The sequence below is a fragment of the Hyperolius riggenbachi genome, chromosome 7, assembly GCF_040937935.1.
Source record: "Hyperolius riggenbachi isolate aHypRig1 chromosome 7, aHypRig1.pri, whole genome shotgun sequence".
NCBI lineage: Eukaryota > Metazoa > Chordata > Amphibia > Anura > Hyperoliidae > Hyperolius > Hyperolius riggenbachi.
Genome location: NC_090652.1, coordinates 80,418,924 through 80,445,661, shown reverse-complemented (window position 1 = coordinate 80,445,661; position 26,738 = coordinate 80,418,924). Strand labels below are relative to the sequence as shown.

At 46.3% G+C, this 26,738-nt stretch overlaps 1 protein-coding gene across 1 annotated transcript in view; it reads right to left on the bottom strand.

Annotated features, from left to right (window-relative positions):
* The window catches only part of LOC137525565 (uncharacterized), a 76,596-nt gene that overhangs the window by 32,178 nt on the left and 17,680 nt on the right, over positions 1–26,738 (bottom strand). The window contains exons 7-12 of the mRNA XM_068246702.1: positions 25,257–25,425; positions 18,461–18,586; positions 16,493–16,555; positions 10,215–10,337; positions 6,009–6,164; positions 5,376–5,429 (exon numbers count right to left, since the gene is read on the bottom strand). Coding sequence (XP_068102803.1) covers positions 5,376–5,429; positions 6,009–6,164; positions 10,215–10,337; positions 16,493–16,555; positions 18,461–18,586; positions 25,257–25,425 — 691 coding nt within the window. The remainder of the gene's footprint in view (positions 1–5,375; positions 5,430–6,008; positions 6,165–10,214; positions 10,338–16,492; positions 16,556–18,460; positions 18,587–25,256; positions 25,426–26,738) is intronic.

The following is a 26,738-nucleotide window of genomic DNA, read 5'->3' as shown; positions in this document are numbered from 1 at the left end:
ATTTGCGGCCCTCGTTACATTGATTTGCGGCCCACGCCGGCAAGACACTAAAGCGAACTACTTTTGTTCGCTTCAGTGCTCCCATAGGCAATCCGCCTGTCCCCGCCGCAAAATGAGGGCTACAGAGCCCCCAATTCCCCCATCAGGCAATTCGCCTGCATTTCCTGGAAGGGGCAGAGCTTTCAGCTTCAGCTCTGCCCCTCCTGACGTCAATCGCGGCGATCTTGCGGCGGATCGCCGCCTCTGCCCGCCCCTCTGTGAAGGAAGAGTGAGAGGGGCGGGCAGAGGCGGCGATCCACCGCGATTGACGTCAGGAGGGGCAGAGCTGAAGCTGAAAGCTCTGCCCCTTCCAGGAAATGCCAGACAGATTGCCCCCCGGGGGAATTGGGGGCTCTGCAGCCAGGGGCGGCGCCACGCTGGGGCTTACCCAGGCTTCAGCTCCGGCTGGCGCATTATTAGCCCCTATTGAAGCCCCCCGGAAGCTCAGCTAGACAGCCAGGCAGAGGCAGGCAGGACTCAGAACTTAAGTCGGAACTCCGACGAGACAAGGTGGGTGCAGGGTGCGGTGGGTAGGTGGGTGGGTGTCCTCCTGACTCCTGTCCTGTAGCCAGCCAACTTCCAAATTGTTTTTTTGCCCTCCTGTGCTGAGCGGCCTAGCAGCACCAGCAGCAGGCACCACCACCATCAGGCCTGACTGACTCTGAGTGAGCACTCCCCTGGACTGGTAACGCTGTCTCTTATGTGCAGTTACTGGGGTAACGATGTCTCCTATATGCATTTACTGGGGTAACGCTATCTGTCCTTACGAGCAGTAACTGGTAAAAAGCTGTCTCTTATGTGCATTTACTGGTGAAACGCTGTCTGTCATGATGTGCATTTACTTCATATATTTTTTTATGCAACTACATTAGTTAGCCCCGCCCACATGATGTCATGACCACGCCCATTTTGCGGCCCAGCCTCATCCTGACTTTGCCTCCTGCGGCCCCCAGGTAAATTGAGTTTGAGACCCCTGCAATACAGGTTATTGTATTGAATTCAATATATACAGTGGAGGAAATAATTATTTGACCCCTCACTGATTTTGTAAGTTTGCCCTATGACAAAGAAATGAAAAGTCTCAGAACAGTATCATTTCAATGGTAGGTTTATTTTAACAGTGGCAGATAGCACATCAAAAGGAAAATCGAAAAAATAACCTTAAATAAAAGATAGCAACTGATTTGCATTTCATTGAGTGAAATAAGTTTTTGAACCCTCTAACAATAAAAGACTTAATACTTAGTGGAAAAACCCTTGTTTGCAAGCACAGAGGTCAAACGTTTCTTGTAATTGATGACCAAGTTTGCACACATTTTAGGAGGAATGTTGGTCCACTCCTCTGTGCAGATCATCTCTAAATCCCTAAGGTTTCGAGGCTGTCTCTGTGCAACTCTGAGCTTGAGCTCCCTCCATAGGTTTTCTATTGGATTAAGGTCCGGAGACTGACTAGGCCACTCCATGACCTTAATGTGCTTCTTCTTGAGCCACTCCTTTGTTGCCTTTGCTGTATGTTTTGGGTCATTGTCGTGCTGGGACACCCATCCACGACCCATTTTCAGTTTCCTGGCAGAGGGAAGGAGGTTGTCGTTCAGGATTTCACGATACATGGCTCCGTCCATTTTCCCGTTAATGCGATTAAGTTGTACTGTGCCCTTAGCAGAAAAACACCCCCAAAGCAAAATGTTTCCACCCCCATGCTTGACGGTGGGGACAGTGTTTTGGGGGTCATAGGCAGCATTTTTCTTCCTCCAAACACAGCGAGTTGAGTTAATGCCAAAGAGCTCTATTTTGGTCTCATCAGACCACAGCACCTTCTCCCAGTCACTCACAGAATCATTCAGGTGTTCATTGGCAAACTTCAGACGGGCCTGCACATGTGCCTTCTTGAGCAGGGGGACCTTGCGAGCCCTGCAGGATTTTAATCCATTGCGGTGTTATGTGTTTCCAATGGTTTTCTTGGTGACTGTGGTCCCTGCTAATTTGAGGTGATTCACTAACTCCTCCCGTGTAGTTCTAGGATGCTTTTTCACCTTTCTCAGAACCATTGACACCCCACGAGGTGAGATCTTGCGTGAAGCCCCAGAGCGAGGTCGATTGATGGTCATTTTGTGCTCCTTCCATTTTCGAACAATCGCACCAACAGTTGTCACCTTCTCTCCCAGCTTCTTGCTAATGGTTTTGTAGCCCATTCCAGCCTTGTGCAGGTCTACAATTTTGTCTCTGACATCCTTGGACAGCTCTTTGGTCTTTCCCATGTTGGAGAGTTTGGAGTCTGCTTGATTGATTGATTCTGTGGACAGGTGTCTTTTATACAGGTGACTAGTTAAGACAGGTGTCCTTAACCCTCCTGGCGGTTTGCAAAAAAAATCGCCAGGGGGCAGCAAATCTTTTTTTTTAAATTTTTTTTTTTTTTTTTCATGTAGCGAGACAAAGTCTCGCTACATGATAGCCGCTGCTCAGCGGCATCCCCCCAGCCCCTCCGATCGCCGCCGGCGATCGGAGATCCGGAGATCCCGTTGAAAGAACGGGATCTCCTGGAGGGCTTCCCCCGTCGCCATGGCGACGGGCGGGATGACGTCACCGACGTCATCGACGTCGTGACGTCAGAGGGGACTCCGATCTGCCCCATAGCGCTGCCTGGCACTGATTGGCCAGGCAGCGCACGGGGTCTGGGGGGGGGGGGGGGCGGCCGCGGCGAGAGGAATTGCGGCGGATCGGCGGGTAGCGGCGGCGATCGGGCACTGCACGCAGCTAGCAAAGTGCTAGCTGCGTGCAGCAAAAAAAAAAATTATGCAAATCGGCCCAGCGGGGCCTGAGCGGTGCCTTCCGGCGGCATAGCCCGAACTCAGTTCGGGCTTACCGCCAGGAAGGTTAATGAGGGTGACTAATTGAGTAGAAGTGTCTAACCACTCTGTGGGAGCCAGAACTCTTAATGGTTGGTAGGGGTTCAAAAACTTATTTCACTCAATGAAATGCAAATCAGTTGCTATCTTTTATTTAAGGTTATTTTTTCGATTTTCCTTTTGATGTGCTATCTGCCACTGTTAAAATAAACCTACCATTGAAATTATACTGTTCTGAGACTTTTCATTTCTTTGTCATTGGACAAACTTACAAAATCAGTGAGGGGTCAAATAATTATTTCCTCCACTGTATATATAAAAAAAAAAAAAAAAAGTGTTTTCTGCAAGATGTTGACGCTGTGTGACCCTGGTGTCATCAACGGCGATCAACGGGAGACATGTGATCGCCGAAGGAGAAGCAAAATCCGCCAAGGGACATCAAAGAAGACACTGGGGAAGCTATCAGAGGTACGCGACGAGGGATCAGCACACCAATGGTGCGTATAAGACCCAGATGTATAGGTAGCAAGATGTGCAGCCAGGTATAGTTAGCCAGATGTGCAGCCAGGTATAGTTGGCCAGATGTGCAGCCAGATATATAGTGAGCCAGGTGTTTAGCCAGATATATAGTGAGCCAGATTTATAAGTAGCCAGATGTCCCCCTCCCCCCCCCCTCCTAGCACGCTGTGGGTAGCGATCTGTGCTACCCACAGCGTGCAGAAAAAGCATCCAGCCACCCTAGGGAATCCCTGGGCAGCCTGCGGGGCAGAGAATGTGCAGGTGTTCCCCCTTGTATGCGGAGGCTGTGCTGGAAGGAGATCCCCCTCTGTGCGGGTGGGGGAGGATCCCCCTTCTATGATGGCTGTGCTGGTGAGGGATCACCCTCTGTGCGGGTGGAGGGATCCCCTTCTATGGTGGCTGTGCTGGCGGGAGATCCCCCTCTGTGCGGGTGGGGGGGGATCCCCCTTCTACGGTGGCTGTGCTGGCGAGGAATCCCCCTCTGTGCCGGTGGGGGGATCCCCTTTCTATTGTGGCTGTGCGGGTGGCCTATCCCCCTCCCATAGCCGGACGTGTACTGTGCAGGCGCAGTAGTGGTGATTTTCTCGTACTGCGCCTGCACAGGGTACTCCTGGCTACAGGAATGCGTACTAAGATACGCGTGGCCCGGGCGCAATGGAGGTCGACTTACAAGTCGATCTCCATTACGGAAAAAAAAAGTGAGCCGCGACAGGGGAACCAAGGATCAGTCCAGGACTGCGAAGGCACAGGAAGGCTGCAGGGGATTGGCAGAAGCCACAGGTAAGTGAATATTTTTTACAGAGGTTTCAGTTCTGCTTTTACTATGAAACAGAGCAGCGCTAATGACCCTTTGAAGTTTACTGCAGGAAAACCTTAAACAAGCAACAGTGAGATACAGGTTAAGATAAGTGCTTCAGAAAACAGCAAGGTAGCGATTAAGCTTGCTCAGAGAAGCTCTTTTGCATAGATAACAACTGAAGTTTCTTAAAGGCTTTTTAAACAATTCTACTTACCTGGGGCTTCCTCAAGCCCCTGGCAGTCTATGTGTTCCTCGCCGCAGCTCCATTCACAGCCGTTGTCCTCCCCGTAGCAGCTGGCGACCTGTCGAGGTCGGCCGCGCCACTCTTGCTCCCATAGCCAAACAAAAAATACAACAGAAACTGCCCCTGTTCTCTGTGTAGTGTCGATATAACCAGCAGTTTCCATGCAGGTATAAATCAGCGTCACAAATCACTCTCGAAACACTTACTTATTTGACACATGAGTTAAAGGGAACCTGATGTGTGATCTATATGGAGGCTGCCATATTTATTTCCTTGTAAACAATGAAAATTGTCTGGCTGCCCTACTGATCCTCTGCCTCCATTAGCCATAGACCCTGAACAAGCATGCAGATCAGATGTTTGACTGAACTCTGACTGTATTAGCCACATGCTTGTTTCAGATGTGTGATTCAGACACTTCTGATACCAAAATGATTAGCAGAACTGCCAGGCAACTAGAATTGTTTAAAAGAAAATAAATATGACAGCCATATACCTCTCAGTTCAGGTTGCTTTTGAAGCAAACCTGAAGATACCAAAAAAAATAAAGAGTTTCACTTACCTGGGGCTTCTGCCAGCCCCCTGCGCCAGCGCCATCCTGTAACGATCCTCTGGTCCCCTGCCGACATCCACTGCACCTGGGCGCGTCCTCGTTCACGGTCCCGTTGCCGGAAGGGTTCTGTGCAGTAACAGAAAATCTATACTGCACAGGACGCTCCCGGCAAAGGGAGGGCGACGGGGACTCGTGCGGTCAGGGCCTCGCAGGCACAGTGGATGGCGACCGGCGAAATAGAAAGTGAGCTGGGGCGGGGGACTGGAGGATCATTCCAGGTATGCCCAGGCACAGGACAGCTGCAAGGGGCTGGCAGAAGCCCCAGGTAAGTGGGGCTTAAAGTAAAAGTTTCCTTTAAGAACAGATAGAACTCACCCACATTGGTCAGGACATTTCACAGCATTTAGGTATCGTACCAACTGGCGGTAACTGCAAACAAACACAAGAGAGACTTCACTATCAGTGCAAGCAATGACAAAACTTTAATGAAACTTTGTGACTGAATGTCTATTATACATTCCAGGACATCCCAAAATGTTAAAAATTATCTATGGTTTTCAGACTTCTGCCCTCAACATAACAGCAGGCTGATGACCGTGTCCAGGAATATGTCACAGTCACACAATAGTGACCACACAAAAGGGTTGAGCTCACACTTTAAGTACATAAATCAGTTAAACCTGAAGTCTAGCACATCACAAAATCAAAAGTCTAAATTCACTGGACCGTGCTCTGCCCTTTGTTTAGCTAGACTAGAATGTCTTATCAGCAGCGGAGAGCTGTGAAGTGGGTGGGGAATTGGAACAAAGCATGCTTTGGCTCTGAGCACTGTCTGGCCAAATGTTGGGGTCATGAAGAGCTTGAAGCTGAAGACTCTACAAGGTAGGTATAGTGGTAAGCCGAGAAGTAGCGCTATGTTAGAGGAAAGCAATCCCCGGAATTGGGCTGCATAATTCACCAGTTTTGTGATAATCCCCTCTAGAAAACCTCTTAACAAGTTGCACTGACCTTTTGTTTTCTTCCAGCCGCTGCACCCTGGACTGTACCACGGTAAGCACCTCCCACAGGCACTGCCGCTTGCCTTTTTGCATTCTTGTTCCCGTCAGGTTCTGACCAGCCAACACTGATGTCAGTAAACAGTCATCCCATCTAAGGATATTCAAGCTAACACACACACACACAAAAAAAAAGGATTGTGATTCATGAAGACACCATGAACACCATGAATGTCAACGTTATTATTGAGCCTCTTGCCATTTAAAAAAGGGGATAGAAATCCAGGTCACTTAACATACAGTAACATACAGGTCACTTAACATGCATGCATATTGCTTCTCTGATGGTCTAGTCCCCCCTCCCCCTTTGCAGTATAGCTTTTCTGGTGGTCTAGTGGTCCCTCCTTCACATCCTCGCATAGCTTCCCTGGTGGTCTAGTGGCCACCTTCCCCCCGTATAGCTTTCCTGGTGGACTAATAACTTCCCTCCCTTTGTCCCCTAAGAGTAAAGTTGGAGGAGGTGCTTTAACCTTCCTGGCGGTAACCCCGAACATAGTTCGGGGTAAGCCGCGCAGGTGGTTTTCTCGATTTGCATAATTTATTTTTTGCTGCACGCAGCTAGCACTTTGCTAGCTGCGTGAGCACACCAACCACCGCCGCCCCACGCTTGATCGTCGCTATCCGCCGTGCCCCCCCTCGCCCCTTAGACCCCGTGCGCTGCTGGCCAATCAGTGCCAGGCAGCACTGAGGGGTGGATCGGGACTCCCAATGACGTCACGACGTTGATGACGTCATCCCGCCCCATGGCCATGGCGACGGGGGAAGCCCTCCAGGAAATCCCGTTCTTTGAACGGGATTTCCTGATCGGAGATTGCCGGAGGCGATCGAAGTGGGCGGGGTGATGCCGCTGCATGGCGGCTATCATGTAGCGAGCCCTGGGCTCGCTACATGATTTAAAAAAAAAATAAATAAATAAAAAAAAAAGACTGCTGCGCTGCCCCCTGGCGGAATTTAATAGACCGCCAGGAGGGTTAAAGAGAAACCTTGGTGAAAAACAAATACCAAATAAAATTGCTTGTTTTTTTTACAATATTCATTTATAGATTATGTAGACAGTGTTTGCCCATTGTAAAATATTTCCTCTCCCTGATTTACAGTGGTTTGCAAAAGTATTCGGCCCCCTTGAAGTTTTCCACATTGTGCCACATTACTGCCACAAATATGAATCAATTTTATTGGAATTCCAGGTGAAAGACCAATACAAAGTGGTGTACACGTGAGAAGTGGAACGAAAATCATACATAATTCCAAACATTTTTTACAAATCAATAACTGCAAAGTGGGGTGTGCGTAATTATTCAGCCCTGAGTCAATACTTTGTAGACCACCTTTTGCTACAATTACAGCGGTCAGTCTTTTAGGGTATGTCTCTACCAGCTTTGCACATCTAGAGACTGAAATCCTTGCCCATTCTTCTTTGCAAAACAGCTCCAGCTCAGTCAGTTTAGATGGACAGCGTTTGTGAACAGCAGTTTTCAGATCTTGCCACAGATTTTTTGATTGGATTTACATCTGGAATTTGACTGGGCCATTCTAACACATGGATGTTTTGTTTTAAACCATCCCATTGTTGCCCTGGCTTTATGTTTAGGGTCATTGTCCTGCTGGAAGGTGAACCTCCGCCCCAGTCTCAAGTCTTTTGCAGACTCCAAGAGGTTTTCTTCCAAGATTGCCCTGTATTTGGCTCCATCCATCTTCCCATCAACTCTGACCAGCTTCCCTGTCCCTGCTGAAGAGAAGCAACCCCAGAGCATGATGCTGCCACCACCATATTTGACAGTGGGGATGGTGTATTCAGAGTGATGTGCAGTGTTAGTTTTCCGCCACACATAGCGTTTTACATTTTGGTCTCATCTGACCAGAGCACCTTCTTCCACATGTTTGCTGTGTCCCCCACATGGCTTGTGGCAAACTGCAAAGGGACTTCTTATGCTTTTCTGTTAACAATGGCTTTCTTCTTGCCACTCTTCCATAAAGGCCAATTTTGTGCAGTGCACGATTAATAGTTGTCCCATGGACAGATTCCCCCACCTGAGCTGTAGATCTCTGCAGCTCGTCCAGAGTCACCATGGGCCTCTTGACTGCATTTCTGATCAGCGCTCTCCTTGTTCGGCCTGTGAGTTTAGGTGGACAGCCTTGTCTTGGTAAGTTTACAGTTGTGCCATACTCCTTCCATTTCTGAATGATCGCTTGAACAGTGCTCCATGGGATGTTCAAGGCTTTGGAAATCTTTTTGTAGCCTAAGCCTGCTTTACATTTCTCAATAACTTTATCCCTGACCTGTCTGGTGTGTTCTTTGGACTTCACGGTGTTGTTGCTCCCAATATTCTCTTAGACAACCTCTGAGGCCCTCACAGAGAAGCTGTATTTGTACTGACATTAGATTACACACAGGTGCACTCTATTTAGTCATTAGCACTCATCAGGCAATGTCTATGGGCAATTAACTGCACTCAGACCAAAGGGGGCCAAGTAATTACACACACCCCACTTTGCAGTTATTGATTTGTAAAAAAATGTTTGGAATCATGTATGATTTTCTTTCCACTTCTCACGTGTACACCGCTTTGTGTTGGTCTTTCACATGGAATTCCAATAAAATTGATCCATGTTTGTGGCAGTAATATGACAAAATGTGGAAAACTTCAAGGGAGCCGAATACTTTTGCAAGCCACTGTACATTCTGACATTTATCACTGGTAGTGACATCTTTAGTCCTGCCAGGTGATCTGTATGGAATGTTTGCTACTGAGAGTTCTATGCAAAGAGGGAGATACTGGTTGCTTGGCAGTTGGGAAAAAATGTTATTTCCCACTATGCAACGAGGTTCATAGACATCAAACTGTCAGGACCATGGTCATGACATCACACTAATGGGAGGGGTTTCACTACAATATCAGCCACACAGCCCCCCAATGATCTATTTGTGAAAAGGTAAAAAGATTTCTCATTGGAAAGAGGGTATCAGCTACTGATTGGAATGAAGTTCAATCCTTCAGATCCTCTTTAAAGGAATACTATCGATTCACATATTTTTTTCAATTGACACAGGAATTGTTTGGGAAGTGCTGCTTAGTACTGGTGTATACATTTTAGTAGCAACTTCTTTGTTTACTGTTAGCAAAAAACATTCAAAGTTTACTGACGCCAAAACTGAAGGCTGACTGAGCCATGAGGAGAGGGGAAATTCCCCTCACACTTGATCAGTTAACTCTATGTGTAGCTCTGTGTGTAACAGAGAGAGAGAAAGAGAGAGAGAGAGCTCCCAACAGCTGCAGCTGCTGTGTCCTGTGTTTCTGACTGACCTGTCTGAAGGAAATTAACTAATTGTCACAGCTTTTTCATACTGTATTTGCTTTCAGAGTTTGATATGTTTGATATTTGCTTTCTGTAGTCTGATATGCAACACTGGCTGTGCATTGAAGCAGACACCCCTTCTGCAATTGATTTGTCCCAATATAGCTAAATCCTACCCTCAATAACTTACAGCTTCTGCCTCTGATATTTAACATGAAAAGTAGGAAAATGTTTACACAGCAACTTAGACATTATTTGTACATTGTCATTTTAGAACACTTGGGTATCAATAGTATTCCTTTAAGAACAGTCTTACCAGATCTAGTACCAGACAACACTGCACCTGGACTCACATCTAAACCAGCCTTCAAGGAGGGTAGTTCGCTCTCTGCTTGCCTCGCTAGACCAATGAGACTCCTCCTGGGGGAAGGAGGATTCCTATTGGTCTGTTTCAATCCAATGTGTAGCTGCCAGAGCTTCTATCGGTATTGTGGCGCTTGTACCCTGGCAGTAGCGAATCAGACACACAACACAGGGTAATGTGGATGACGCAATGGACATTACAGCAGGCACAGCGCATCGGCACAGGATATGCTGTGAACTCACCATTGTGCAGATGTATCAAAATGATCGGATAAAAGTTAATCGATTGGGGGCAGGGAAGCGGCTGCAGTAGATTGATGGCCATAGCGTTTCATGCTGAAATTAATTGAAAATCGTTGTGCTGTGTGTGGTAGGAATAGATCCCTCTCCCTGAGCAGATCCATGCAGGTAGGCCCACATTAATATTGCCCACAGAAAACTGCTACTTGTACTATCCAGAAATGTCACTTCGAAAACATTCTACGGACTTCAGACTTACCTGCCCAAAAAACAATGACAGTACTGTGGAAGTGTGAGGGATTGAAAGAACACCACAAATTTCTCAGATAGGTTCCTTGGATAATCTGCCAACACCAGGAGTCTCTGTAGAGTAGCGACGATCCTATGCGGGAGTAATACAAAGACACGCTTACACTCTTTGAAATGTCCATTAGCAGCTACTACAGCTAAAAAAAAGTTAACTAAGACGTTCCTGAAAATATTTAACATGATTTTTTTAATCACAGTGTAAATATTCTGTTAATGAAACAGAAAAATAGGTCACAACTGTCGAAGGAATAAAACGAGGCTGTAGTTAATAACTCTCCCTTACAAATGTACTGCAAATACAAATGCTTCTATCAAAGTTACAGCATTTTTTTGCCTGCTGGCCAAAGCAGAGGTTAGTATAAAGGAAAAATGTTCTTGTTCAAAGATATCAGCTGCACAAGTTATGTAGCCAACTGATAGACTCGCCTACTTAAAGTGGTCTGAACCTCAGCATTACTTCTTTGCTCTAAAAGATTCTTCACATTAGGCTGTTTTCCGCCTACGTTCCGCTCCAATGAGCGGAATGCAGCAATGCTTTCCGTATGGGAAAGTTCACATTGCTACGTTCCGCTCATCGGAGCGGACGTTCCCGACATGTCGGGACCTTGCGTTACCGCTCCGCTCACGGAGCGGAACGCAAGCGTACGGGCAGATGCGTCGTAATGTGAACCCGGCCTTAAAGAGGTCCTGAATTGAAAATAAAACGTCAAAATAACCATACACAGGTCATACTTACCTCCCGTGTACTCTATCACTGTCTTTCTCCTCTCCTGCGTCCCATTTGTCAGCTGTGATGAATGGAATTCTTCATCCTCCATTTTAAAAATGGCCATTACCCCATAACCGCTTCCTGGTCAGCACGCTGTTAAACTGTAATATCACCTACTTGAGCCATAGGGAAACATGGACATTACCTTGCACATTCAGTTGAAACTGAAAGCTGCTGATATATAACTGACAGCAAGTGGTATATTTCAGTTCTGACAAAATATTGTCAGAACTGGAAGGCCCCATTCACACTTAGAAACGCAAAACGCCGGCGATTTTTCATGAGTGATTTTTCCATGATTTCACGCAGAGAAATCACTGAACACTGCTGCGATTTTCCCGCAATCGCGTTTAACGCTTCTATAGCACTGAAACGCGATCGCCGAGAAATCGCCTGAATATGACGCATTTATCATTTTTGGGCAATTTGCAGCGATTAGCGCAAATTGCCCAAGTAAGAACGGCCCATAGGGTTTCTTCGCACTAGCGCTTTTAAAAAGCGCTAGCGTTTGAGCATTTTGCCGAAATCGCGGCAAAACGCTCTAGTGTTAATAGGCCCGAAGGGATAATTGTAAGAAGAAAATGGTGAGCTTCTGAGAGGAACTGACGGCAAGGAAAAGTATGTAATGTTCATTTGCAGCTACGTCACGTGTTTATTTTAAATAATTTTACTCGCTTCTGCAGATACCTAAAAAAAAAAAAAAGTTTCACTTACCTGGGGTATCTGCCAAGTACCCACGCATACCTGGAACGATCCTCCGGTCCCCGCTGTGGTTAACTTTCTCTTTTGCCAGTTGCCAACCACTACACCTGCACGACCCTGGCTGCGCGCGTCCCCGTTCGTGCTCCCGTGGGCCGTGCAGGCGTAGTGGTTGGTGCCCGGGGGACTGGAAGATCGCTCCCAGTATGCACAGGAAGTTTTTTTCTTTTTAGGTATCATCAGGTTCCCTTTAATCCTACTAAGAGAAAAAAATTGCAGCATAACAGCATTCAAACAGTTAAACAGCACTTTGTTTTACAGTGGAAAGGTCCTTCAGCTTATGATCCGCATCCAAAGAGGCGATAACATTACCTATCTTGTTTACATTCCTCAGTTGATACAATTAGTTCCAGCCAGCCATGTGTAGAAACATAGCTGACAAGCAGAGACGTGAAATTATCACTAGATAGCTGCTGTATTTATATATTAAAATATATTAATAAAATGCAATGACCGCCTTCAGAGCAGGTAAACTGTACTTTGGGACCTTACAATTTTTAAACAAGCAATATTACTTCTGCACAAAAGAAAATTTTGTAACTGTATGGGTAATAAAAAGTAGGAAAACCCCTTTTTATTGAATGTTACGCAGAGTTTTGTTCCACCTTATGGCCGGCCAGAGCGTTGCTCTGCCCCCTCCCCAACGCCGAAAACATCAATTCACATAACCTTGATGAGGCGGCCTGCACAAACGCAAGTCAGCTGTGTAGCGGATGGCGCATTCTGTTGCTATGTGGGGAGGGGGAAGGTGGAGGGACAACGGAGCGGGGCGTGCGTGACATGTGTGGGCGGGCAGAGGAGTCTTCAAAGCAGTTGGACGTCCATTGGGCAAGGTGATCTGCCCGCCAGATCGATTGCGTAGTAGGCGGTCGGGGGCCATGTACATGGAAGGGAGCGTCTCCCTTCCAGCACTCAGTCACCGTGGATAGCACAGCTATGTGCTACACTGGGTTTCACAGTTATTCAGAGATTGCGGTCTTCTAACCCTGGCTATTTCCGATATTTATATACTCGTGTGCCTCTGAGGAAGCGGCTTTTGGCAGTGAAACATGTGTCAAGCATTGCGGTTCTGTGTATTGGATTCCTTTTATAATCTGTCTGCATTTCACAACTGCAATCGAGGAGAAGTTGTATTTACGAAGAATAAAGACGGACGTTGTTCCTTTAAAAAAACCATAAGTCTCTCAACTGTTTTGTATATCTTGGCCATGTACTGTACATATGCCAAGTTATCGGCTGAGGTGGTAGTTTGGCCCCCTCAGCCAACTTTAATCAAGCGAGGGTACGGGCCTTAGGGCCGTTTCCACTACTGCGGAAATCGGGCCGAATCCGCAGAGTGTCCCCGCAGGCAAATAGTGCGGAGAAAAAGCTGCCATAGGGAATGAGCCGCCGTCCGCATCCCTTGCCATATCGATTCGGCCAACAGTGCAGCATTTTTCTGTGCGAGTGGCAGCGAATCCCGAAGCCGTGCCATCGTCTGTGTTCTAGCAGAACAGGAGAGGTGGCTAGTGGAAACGGGCCCCCTTAAGGATAAAACATGTGGGTTTTATGTATCAAAGTAGGCCTGAACAATAGATCAAATTTAAACCGAAATCGTGATTACCATTTCGGAATTGTCAAAGTGGCAGTTTCCGCAATTACATCATTTCCGCATGGGGGAAGTTTGAAGAAGCGGTTTCAAACTTCCCCCAAGTCCCAATGCGCGTGGCCCGCAGCGTCGGCTCAAGTCCAGCACTGTCCGTCCTCTGTTGCCATCTGTCAGCTCTTATGCCCGGCATACTTCCTGGTTCCTCTGTGTCACATGACATACAAGAAGTATGCAATGTATTAGAGTCTGCAGGAGACAAAGTGGATAGACGGGCATCGCTGGACTCGTGCTGGAAGGCAAGTCCAGCACTGCCGCAGCATGAGAGACAGAGCAGGGAGAGAGAGAGAGAGAGGGAGCACAGAGAGACCACAGAGCGTGCCCAGACACAGAAGGGGCACAGAAGGAACACAGAGCAGGCACACAGAGACAGAAGGGGCACAGAGAAAGACCTAGAGGGAAGACAGAGAGAGACGCAGCGGGGCCACAAAGAGGGGCGCAGAGGGGCCACAAAGAGAGACGCAGAGGGGCCACAAAGAGAGGCGCAGAGGGTCCACAAAGACGCAGAGGGTCCACAAAGACGCAGAGGGTCCACAAAGAGACGCAGAGGGTCCACAAAGAGACGCAGAGGGTCCACAAAGACGCAGAGGGTCCACAAAGACGCAGAGGGTCCACAAAGACGCAGAGGGTCCACAAAGACGCAGAGGGTCCACAAAGACGCAGAGGGGCCACAAAGATGCAGAGGGGCCACAAAGAGAAACAAAAGGGACACAGACAAAGGGGGCACAAAGGTACACGTGACACTGACAAAAAGGGGCGCAAAGAGAGACACAGAGGGTGCACAAAGAGAGACAGGGAGACAGGCACAGAGGGGTAACAAAACTTGATTTGAAGGAAATCATGAATTTAATCGAAATCGCGATTTCAGACAGAAATCTCTCAATTAAATTTTTACCCAAAATCGTTTTTTTTTGGGTTTTTTTTCGTTTTTTTTTCTTATTCCCTTTAATATGCATATAAAATAAAATAATTCTTAGCAAAAAGTACCACTCAAAGAAAGCCTAATTTGTGGCCAAAAAACAAACAAACAATATATAGATCATTTCAGTGTGATACATAACAATAGTTATCTGTGAATGAGCGCTGAAATGTGAAAATTGTTTTGCTTTTTAACCTCCTGAGCGTTACGCCGCTCAGGAGGCTTTGCTACGTTTTGCCCGATCATTAAATATTTGTCCCAAACGACTGTAAAGCCCATAGCTAGCACTAGGCTAGCTAGTAAAAGTGTACGGCACCCTCCGCTCCCCCAGTTATACATTACCCAGCCTGGATCCAGCGATCGGCGCAGCCTCCCCGCACAGCTCTGGTCTTCTCTGTGGGGAGGATCGCAGAGGACGTCGCCGACCTCATGCGCAAACCCGATCCTCCCCATAGAGAAACCGGAGCTGTGCAGGGAGGCTGCGCGATCGCTGGATCCAGGGGGGTTATGTATAAACAGGGGGATCACTTTTACAAGCTAGCCTAGTGCTAGCTAAAGGCTTGACAGTAATTTGGGACAATTATTTAATTATGGGGGCTCCTGGAGCCACAGAGCGGCATGCCCAACACAGTGTCGGGCATACCGCTAAGGAGGTTAAGGGAAACAACCTGTGGTTCTGAAGTGGTTAAAGAGGCCTAAACTCTGACATAACATTCCGTGTTTTCCTACTTTTTATTACCGTACTAGTTCTAATATTTGCTTTTTTGCACAAGTATTCTTGTCAGATTACGAATTACAAGTTCCCAAAGTACAGTTTATCTGCTCTTAAAGCTGACATTGTAATTTATTGCATAGCTGCTGAAATTACATATTGCAATGTATGCAGGAATAATGTGTCTTCTCCTGTGTATACTTTTGCCTTGAAATCAGCTGCTGAGACACTGCCAGCAGTGTTTATATTATCTTGTTTGTTTTCTCATCCGCTACTGTTTAAAGCGGACCCAAACCAAACATTTTTTTAATTTAAAATATTTAGCTGCACCACTCTGACACATACAAAGATAAATAAACACTCCGTTAAGCCTATGAGCATTTCAGTGCATGCTTTTCACCCTCCTCTTTGCATAACTAGGGTTATACAGGTGGCAGCCATTAGCAATTCCTCCTTTGCTGGATTCTGTCCCGGCAATATGAAAGGAAGGGAGCGGTTTCTCCAATAAATGTAAAATATTTTATATTTATCATCATGCAGCTGAAAAAAGGCTGCTATTTATTATTATAAGTTAGAAAATAGATTTTATTTCTGAAATCTTGTATTTTTAGTTTGGGTCCACTTTAATCACTTCCTCAAGTTTGGCAGCAGCGCTAGACTTCCCACTGAAGAAGAAAGTGCTGTGTTTAACTATTTAAATGATGTTCTGCTACCAGTGTTTTTTTTGGTATTATTTTTTTTCTTGCTCTAAAGAATCTTTTAAAGCAAAGAAGAAATGCCCAGTTTCATACCACTTCAAGAGACACTGAAGCGAAAAAAAAAATATATGATATAGTGAATTGGTTGTGTACTATGAATAATTACTAGAAGATTAGCAGCAAAGAAAATATTCTCATATTTTTATTTTCAGGTATATAGTGTTTTTTCTAACATTGCATCATTCTCTAATATGTGCAGATTACACAACACTCAGCATTCAAAATGAGTCTTTCAGAGCAGTCTGTGAACTAATGACCTCTCCTCTAGCAGAGGAAAAGTAAATAGTCCAGGAACAGTTGAGATAATAAAAGTCAGATAACAGCCCTCTCCACGACTAAACTTAGTCGGAGAGCTTAATGGCTTGTTTGCATAGAGATAACAACTGGAGTTTCTCAACTCTTCCTGTACTGGAAACAATTACACTGATGTATCTGATCTTAATGTTTTATTTCTTAGCTGTGCTACACATACAAATCATAATATTTTTTTTCGCTTCAGTGTCTATTTAAAGGAGGGTACCGGTGTGCGGTGGCAGGGGTGAGGAGAACAAGGGAAGCACCCCTCTTCCTTACGTGTTACCACCCCATCTCTCTAGATTGTAAGCTTTTGGCAGGTATATTGTGCATGTTTCCGCTATATAAATACAAAATAATAATGATACGCACCTTTGCATTAAGATGATAGTGGCTTCTTTCACATTTGCAGATTTATCAGGGAGTGCAAACGGACTGCAAGGAAAACAATATCAACATTCACTTGATACAGGGTCAGATTACAGCTTACCTTTCACAAACATGGGCATGACATAAAACATACATACATACATACAGTAATCCAAGATAAAGCAGTAGAATAAAACATAATTGGTAGTATCCACAGGACATCTCTTTAGAAGAGGCCCGTCCGCAAAGATCGGCTGCTCCCCCTCAGGTTGGGCAGAGCAACAGCTGCAATGGAGAGTCATACTCACCTGCTTCCAGCCGTAGGACAGGTCCTCCTCACTCCTCTTCAGTGACGCTCTGCGCACTGCAGCCTGTAACCTTACGGCTCCGGTTTCTGCATGTCATGTGACAGGCACCGGGATACGCATGGTGATAAGCTGCCCAGCGTGCATCTTCACTGAGGAGGGGATTGAGGAGGGCCTGCCAGCGGAAGCAAGTAAGGTTCGTCATTCTGACAAGACAATACACTCTGTACAGCGCTGTGGAAGATGTCGGCGCTGTATAATACTACAAAATAATAATTCTGCTGCTCTGCATTAACACACAGGAGCATCCTCCCACTGCAGGGGTCATGGGGTCTATAGTTATACCTGTTCTCAAAGCATTTACACCTTGATTAGATATTGCATGTGCCAAATACCCCCTATTGTGCACTATCTTGATATACATATATATTTATTTATAAGTATTCAATATTTGTGCATATGTTATTTTCAAAGGTTATGCTTTTAACCCATTAGCAGCTTCAATAGTTATCTTGTTTGAGATAAGTGCCCTGCTTTTCAACTCAGTCGGCAGAACTTGCCCTGCTGTGAATTATTGGAATGATTTGATCACTCTCTGCCAGCAGAAAATATAGAAACTGAAAGCAGAAGTCCTCCGTTATTGTCGCACACTTCCCCCCTAGTGACAAGTGGCCATAAATATACATTACAGCAGTACTACCCGGATTTTTCAGACTATAAGACGCTCCTGACTATAAGATGCACTTAGGTTTAAAGGCCATAAACCAGGGAAAAAATATATATACTAAACCTGGTGCATCCATGGTGAAGGGACATCTTGTGGATTATGCCCCCTTGTGTCTCCCTGTGACCTCCTCTGTCCCCCTAGTGTCTTCCTGTGTCCCCCATGTGTCCGCCGGTGTCCTCTGTTTGTCCCCCGGTGTCCTCTGAATGGGTGCAATACAAGGAGTCCTCGATATTGCAGTGGGTTGGAGGTTCGTATTGGCAGGCATTCACAGCTCAGGAACTTCCTGCATTTGGACTAAAAGACGCAATTACTTTTTTCCTCACTTTTGGGGGAGAAAAAGTGAGTCGGGAGTCCAAAAATACAGTAGTTTGAAGCAGGAAAATGTAACAAAGAAATAAAAAATAAAAAAAATTGGCCTGGAGCACATGTAAGCCTCTAAATAAATTGGGTACCAAAGCGTTAACTAAAAATTCTTCTACATTATTCGTTTCCAAGCTCTATACACTATTCAAGTACAAGTACCTCCTGAACCTAACCTAAGTACCCCCAGTGTATGTGTATTATCTGCTGACAACCTTGGTTTGGAATTTTCTTCCCGATACAATGAAGTGAAGGACAAATAAAAAAACAAAACAAAAACCTAACAGATGCATATATTTATAGATAATACTCTTACTTCAAAATGAGCTCATTAGGCACATATCAAAGTGACCAGTGAGTGTATATTTCTGTTCAAATTCAAATACTTGTTTCTTTTCACATTTACAGCACAAAATTACATTTACACTTTAAAATAAAACTCTTGGTAAAGAAGTGTGTCACTATCAAAACTGCAATAAAAGCAGGCCCAGGCCACAAGTGACAGCTAGAGGTTTCTCCTTGATGGAAGCATAATACTGGCCCATACAAAAGAAGTCTGCCCATAAAGAAGTTGCTTACTTCACTAAAGTCTTCTGTAAGGCCAATTCTCTGGTAACCCCGAGCAGAACCACAGCCGTCGTGTTTGGATGTTCAGCTTCAGCCTTATTAAGGACTTCCGTAACTAGATTATACACTGGAGTGTAGCTACATAAAAAGAGAAAAAAAATATAACCCGATTAAAAAAAATAAAAAATGTATAGAGTAGTGCATATGTGTGTAGCGGAGTGGTACGCTGCTTGCCTTCCAGCATATGTGGCCCAGGGATGGGAGCATATGGAAACTGTATTTTATGCATGCAGTTTTAACCAGTTACACGCAAGCAGATTAGTAAGAAATAGGGCTGATGTATGGGTCTATGTATATATATCAGTAACACTTGCTCTTTCATTATCCTTACCTGTTCCCTTCCTCCACTTGTGTTAAACACCATCCTTACCCCGATACTAAGCACTACCCCTCTGCTTCCTGCTAGAAGTTCATACTTGAAAGTGCATCTGTGCCAAAGCTTGAAAACAAAATCCCATACTTATCTAAGAGGGAGTTTCCGGGTCCTAATAAGGCTTCCCTCGCGGGCGCTCATGAATCCTCAAGCTGTTTGGGGCCATGCTCCTCTTCTGGTACTGTGTTATCAAGAGGTCCTAAATTTCAAGCTGTATTGACTCTAGCATGACACAAGATGGAGCCAAAGTAGCATTTTCAAAAACATTTGAACCTCAAGCGAGACCAGAACTATAAACTGGCTACCGGCATTTCCCTGCGTAGAGCAGCGATGGGTAGAGCAGCGATGGGTAGGGAGTGGTTTGACTTTACTAGTTGGGTATAGCTGGGAAAGAGAAACAACAGCTTTCTGTATGAGGTCTGATTGAGTTTGCACAACTGCAGGGGGTCCATAGGTCTAGACCAGTGGTCCTCAAACTAAGGCCCGCGGGCCGAATGCAGCCCCGAGGCTTTTTTTCCGGCCCCCCACACACAAAATGTACTTATAGATGCGGACTGCTGCATCTTTAAATATTGGTGGCCTGCATATAGAATAGCAGTTCTGGCACCACCCTTCCACATGGACGCTAGAAAGCAGTCATTTGCTAGCTTCTGGGTTACTGGGTGGAGGGGAAGACCCGTAACAAGCATAATCACATATATTTTGGTCAGTGCTGTGCAGGAATGTTATGGTTCCTTTGCGAAGGGGAAATGGAGGGTTGCACTGCATATGTTTCTACAGAGATTGTGTGTGTATGGATCAGATTGTGCTGCAAGCTTTTGCAGGCCATTGGGTTTCAATATAGCTCACATATGACTTGGTATGTTAGGGTCACGACATCTGCACTGTGTCGGGGGGCATACTAGCTGCGCATGCTGTGTCGGGGGGCATACTAGCTGCGCATGCTGTGTCGGGGGGCATACTATCTGCGCATGCTGTGTCGGGGGGCATACTAGCTGCGCATGCTGTGTCGGGGGGCATACTAGCTGCGCATGCTGTGTTGGGGGCATACTATCTGCGCATGCTGTGCGGGGGGCATACTATCTGCGCATGCTGTGTCGGGGGCATACTATCTGCGCTGCTGTGTCGGGGGGCATACTATCTGCGCATGCTGTGTCGGGGGGCATACTATCTGCGCATGCTGTGTCGGGGGGCATACTATCTGCGCATGCTGTGTCGGGGGGCATACTATCTGCGCATGCTGTGTCGGGGGGCATACTATCTGCGCATGCTGTGTCGGGGGCATACTATCTGCGCATGCTGTGTCGGGGGCATACTATCTGCGCATGCTGTGTCGGGGGCATACTATCTGCGCATGCTGTGTTGGGGGCATACTATCTGCGCATGCTGTGTTGGGGGGCATACTATCTGCACATGCTGTGTTGGGGGGCATACTATCTGCACATGCTGTGTTGGGGTGGAGACCCAGTCTTTTTGTATCTGCATTGAAGTTACCCTTAGGTGGATAAGGGCAGTGACTGGTCGACTCTCTGGTGGTTGAAAGTATTGGGTTGCAGCGCTGAGATATCTTTTATTGCTTTTCACATTAAGTTTACTGGTATTTATGCAATTTTACAACGATATAGAATGCAAAATAGTAAACAGTTTGTTACAATAGTTACCTTCTGGATGTTCCCTAGCCACCCCCCAATCTCCTGCAGCAGTCAAGTAACACCACCACAGGAGATTAACCTTCTTAGCAGTAACCACGAGCTAGACTCGGGGTGGAAAACCGCAGATTAGAGCGGTAACACTAAGCTACACTCGTGGTAGCCACCGGAGGTCCATGCAGAGCAATGTGCGCAGCGGGCGATTTCACTCCCCTCCCGAGCGATCCAGACGCTGACAACCATTCCGCTTCCTGTCTATGAAGGGCTCTGCATCCCCCCTGGTAAGTTTGTCGACTGTCGTCATGACAACAGATGGCAATCTCACTAAAGGGTTACAGCGCCACCCGGAGGACGGAGGGGGAACTGGAATAAAGAGGGCTACCAACACACCTGACAACTCCCCAGGAGGTACCAGACTCAATAGCTAAGACTGTAGAGTATGCAACAACTATCTATAACTAGAATCCACACAACAACATAAAGAAAATGAGGCCCTGTCCCAATATGCAATTACCAATACTACAGGATTATCCCCTGCAGAAGCAATCCATTGTAACCCAAAAATCATCAATCAGCCACGCCACAGCTTAGCGCACATTCAGAGCAGACCAGTCCTACGATTCCTTCCACTTACCACCATGTACACTCATGTGCTAATGCCAGCAACCAGTCACAAAAGCTGTTGGGGCCCTAATATGCTAGACTCCAATTCAATCAAGGACCGCACTCACGTCAGAGGTATGCTGGTGCCGGGCCCCAAGGCCATAAGTCACAGTAGTCATGAAGGAGTCCGCACACAGACTTCACGGAGCAATTTCCATCAATTTATTGTCCCATCACATGTGTGTAAATACATAGTCTGACCTGCATAGGCCGACGATCGTTTCGGGGCCACTCAGGGTCCCCTTTATCAAGGCAGATAGCAGCAAAGACAAATACATTGTGTCCATACAAAAACCACAATAAATACCCCCCAAACAGAGATTACTGATCCCACCCATAGGCGTTCCCATCAATCGATAAAACGTTACATTTTCAAAATACAACATTGTGCAATGCTATTTGGCTCACCCCGTTGTCAATCAGTCTGCCCCTCTCCAGGATTCCATCAGCCGCGCTGTAAACTCCCACACGCCGCTCATCTTCCGTGAACATCATGGGCGTCATGCTCGGCATGATGCCCAGCCAATCAGCCACTCCGAGAACACACCAATCCAAACGCAACAGCGTCACACGCACGCACCTCCACATCGTCACAGGGCATACCAATGTACGCCATGACGTGTGCATAGCCCAGCCGCGCAATGCAGTCTCAAAGGGGCGTGTCATCATAACGTCACATAGTAACGAAAGTTCACACGGCCACATCACATTGAATTCTACGCGCATGCGTGCGCTTCATATCGCGTTGCCATAGCAACAGGTCACAACCCACCGGGTACTGACCCGTTGGCAATGCCAAAATAGGACCTCACAAGCGCAAAATCCTCCAAATGGATACCTGGACTATAGAGCCTAGCAGACTGAGGGACTAAACTGATATGAAAAAAAGGACTAAACTGTTATGTAGAAAACTTCCACCATAACCCGTCCAGTCACCTGCTGCCAAATTACATGCACATATTCATATTGATGGAGAAAAAGGATATACTGCAGGAGATATCAGGACAACCATTAAAGTGCACGTGACCACCCTACAAAATATATATAAACATTCATAAAAAATATTTAAAAACAACTTGTTGCAACAAAACATAATAAAAAGACACATCATCGCTCACCCAAGAAGCAAGCAAGCCCATTATTGCTGTTGAGGCCATTAGGCTTGACAGTATTCAATGTAAAGATCCAAAACGCCTCCCTTTGCAGTAGACGCTTTTTGCGATCCCCACCCCGTCTAGGGGCCATTACCTGTTCAATGGCCATCCCCCTTAAACTGTGCATGCTGTGCCCAGCCTCCAAGAAATGCAATGCGACCGGTTTGGTGGCATCGGGTTTCCTACCCTTCCCCTCTGCCTCAAGTGCCATTTTGATGTCACTGCGATGCCTCTGAAATCGTTTCTTGTATGGCCCCGTGGTCTTCCCAACATAGGCAAGGCCACAGGGACACTTCAAGAGATAGACCACAAAGTCAGAGTCACAGTTAAGATATTGCTTAATATTGTACTTCTGAAGTACAATATTAAGCAATATCTTAACTGTGACTCTGACTTTGTGGTCTATCTCTTGAAGTGTCCCTGTGGCCTTGCCTATGTTGGGAAGACCACGGGGCCATACAAGAAACGATTTCAGAGGCATCGCAGTGACATCAAAATGGCACTTGAGGCAGAGGGGAAGGGTAGGAAACCCGATGCCACCAAACCGGTCGCATTGCATTTCTTGGAGGCTGGGCACAGCATGCACAGTTTAAGGGGGATGGCCATTGAACAGGTAATGGCCCCTAGACGGGGTGGGGATCGCAAAAAGCGTCTACTGCAAAGGGAGGCGTTTTGGATCTTTACATTGAATACTGTCAAGCCTAATGGCCTCAACAGCAATAATGGGCTTGCTTGCTTCTTGGGTGAGCGATGATGTGTCTTTTTATTATGTTTTGTTGCAACAAGTTGTTTTTAAATATTTTTTATGAATGTTTATATATTGCTTCTTGGGTGAGCGATGATGTGTCTTTTTATTATGTTTTGTTGCAACAAGTTGTTTTTAAATATTTTTTATGAATGTTTATATATATTTTGTAGGGTGGTCACGTGCACTTTAATGGTTGTCCTGATATCTCCTGCAGTATATCCTTTTTCTCCATCAATATGAATATGTGCATGTAATTTGGCAGCAGGTGACTGGACGGGTTATGGTGGAAGTTTTCTACATAACAGTTTAGTCCTTTTTTTCATATCAGTTTAGTCCCTCAGTCTGCTAGGCTCTATAGTCCAGGTATCCATTTGGAGGATTTTGCGCTTGTGAGGTCCTATTTTGGCATTGCCAACGGGTCAGTACCCGGTGGGTTGTGACCTGTTGCTATGGCAACGCGATATGAAGCGCACGCATGCGCGTAGAATTCAATGTGATGTGGCCGTGTGAACTTTCGTTACTATGTGACGTTATGATGACACGCCCCTTTGAGACTGCATTGCGCGGCTGGGCTATGCACACGTCATGGCGTACATTGGTATGCCCTGTGACGATGTGGAGGTGCGTGCGTGTGACGCTGTTGCGTTTGGATTGGTGTGTTCTCGGAGTGGCTGATTGGCTGGGCATCATGCCGAGCATGACGCCCATGATGTTCACGGAAGATGAGCGGCGTGTGGGAGTTTACAGCGCGGCTGATGGAATCCTGGAGAGGGGCAGACTGATTGACAACGGGGTGAGCCAAATAGCATTGCACAATGTTGTATTTTGAAAATGTAACGTTTTATCGATTGATGGGAACGCCTATGGGTGGGATCAGTAATCTCTGTTTGGGGGGTATTTATTGTGGTTTTTGTATGGACACAATGTATTTGTCTTTGCTGCTATCTGCCTTGATAAAGGGGACCCTGAGTGGCCCCGAAACGATCGTCGGCCTATGCAGGTCAGACTATGTATTTACACACATGTGATGGGACAATAAATTGATGGAAATTGCTCCGTGAAGTCTGTGTACGGACTCCTTCATGACTAATATGCTAGACTGTCTATGTACTTCTTCAGTAGCGATAATAGCAGTTCTATGTGATTGGGGTGGATATCACTACGGTCTGTATGCTGAACTACATCCTCAGTCCTTCATCTCCACGGTCTTATGGTGCAAAGATTTCATCTCCGGTCAGGTCTGGAGCAGTGGTATGACGCGCTTACACACTGTAAGACTCGGTGGTTGAATCACCCGCCCGGTGCAACGGCAGCATGTCTGGTTCCACCCCCCCTCCTTGACTACATGTTTCGCTCAATATACCCGAGCTTTGTTAAAGCTCAGGTATACAAACCTCTCTGCAACAGGTCTGCCCTGAACGTGGGCTTAGCTGTGGCGCAGCTGATTCAGGTTTTTAGGGGTGGAGGGCAGTGACAGACCTGGAATATGCTGTACTAGATAAGGGTTATGGTTAATAAAGGATTGCCTTTTAATACATCAATTGCAGCATGGGAAGTTTATTTGCTTCTATCTACAACTAGGAGCAAAAGACAAGTTCGTAATCTGATGGCCAAAAGGCTGAACTTTGATCTCACTGGATATAAGAACCTTCTTCCAGCTAACTTCAAAGCCTTCTAGCAAACTGTGTGTGATAGGTAGTAAGAGTTTTACCCAACACTGACTTTCTCTTGCCACTCTCTCATAAACCTGCAACTGGTGAAGCAACCAGGCAGTGGCTGCTGTATGCCTAACACAAGAATAGCACGCATAGCATTATTCACAGCAGTTTTAACTTTAAAAAGGAATAGTCATTTCTGAGGATCAGAGTAAAACATCCACTGCAGTGTTCTCCCCAGGCTCTTTTAGCCGGGTGCTCCACCCGGCTAGATTTGGTGACCACCTGGCTGTCATTGGCTCACCTCCTCACCACCTCCTATGCTGTAAGCAGAGTTGCCCTGCATTTTCATCTCTCCCCACCCGGCTGCTTTTTCATGCCACCTGGCTACTATTTCATGCCACCCGGCTGGAAAATAATTCTGGGGAGAACACTGCACTGTGATTCATGATGAGGGTTGTAAAGGTTTCATAACAAATAGAAAACCACATTTGCTTATGTATTACCTGTACACACATGTAGGTACGTGTGCCATAGTGCAAGAGTTGCATTTGGTCTGCTTCTTGTGGCACTGACAATTACACTTATACAAACTGTCACGTGTCACCAGCTGCCCCTCCGTGTACTTTTTCTGGGCCACAGAAAAGTCAGATAAAAATTGCTGCAGTTGGTTCCCTAAGCCAAAGAGAGTATACAACTACAGAAAATATACGTACTTCAAGTTAAACTTCACCTTTAAAGCGTACCTGAAGTCTAACAAAGAAAAAACAAAACCCTTTGTGTGTCTCGCAGCTACGCTCCCATCTGTGTACAAGCGTTGTCTTAATGTACATACGTGAGGGAGGTCCAAGCCTGCCCAGCAACAGAAAGCTGCTTGTGCACAGCTTATTCCTCCAAGCATGAGCGGCTTCGTGCTACTGCACAGGCATCAAACGTTTCCGCGCATGAGCAGTACGGCCACACAGGTACACTGATCAAGACCGTAAAGGGAAGTTGGCAGCAGTGGGGTCGAGCCGGATTGGTTAGCTTCTGGAGCATTCAGAGGCTTCCTACTGCTTAAAGTGTACCTGAGATGAATCGAAGAAAAAAAACATTCATACATACCTGGGGCTTCCTCCAGCCCCCTCTGGCCTGATCACTTCCCTCAGCGCCATCTTCCGCTTCCTCAATCTTTGTATCTCCGGTCAGCCGGCACATGCGCAGTGCGGCTACATGCGCTCCCCGTCTCGCTCCCACGGTCAGGAGAGTAGTACTGCGCAGGTGCAGAAAGCTCCCGGCGACGCAGTAAGCCTAGACTGTCAAGATACCGCGAGCCCTTATGCAGGATACAGATTGCGGTGGATGGCACCGAAGGAGCGTTCAGGCTGGAGGAAGCCCCAGGTATGTATGAATTTGTTTTTTATCATCTCAGGTCCCTTTAAGTATCTTACTTTTATGCTCACAGGTTTGCTTTCAATGTTTGAAATTACATGTAATTTTTCCTTCTTGAAACAGTAGATACATTTAATAGAGGGCTTTTTGGTCTCTTTATGCCCTTTATACCTTCCGGGTGGTTTTGAGTCACCACGAGCTATCTGGTTATTGCTTTGTTCGAAATTAGTGACATTTGTGTGCAATCAGAGAAAGTAACTGACTTAGAGGAACTGTAGCCAAGGATTGAACTTCATCCCAATCAGTAGTGGTTAGCTCCTATCCCATGAGAAATCTTTACCTTTTATCAAATAGATCAGGGGTGTGTATGGCTGATATCGTGGTGAAAGCCCTCCCACAATGTGATGTCAGAACCTAGGTCCTGACTGTTTATGGTCTGTGTTGCACTTTCGCACTGTGGGAAATAATGTCTGTTTCCAACTGCCAAGCAAGCAGTATCTCCCTCTGTGCACATATATATCTATAAAAAAACAACAACCTTATACCTATTGCGTTGTGAGTGGATGTGGTTATAGATAATGGCAGTTGGTGCAGTCTATTGTTTTTTCAGGTCTGTC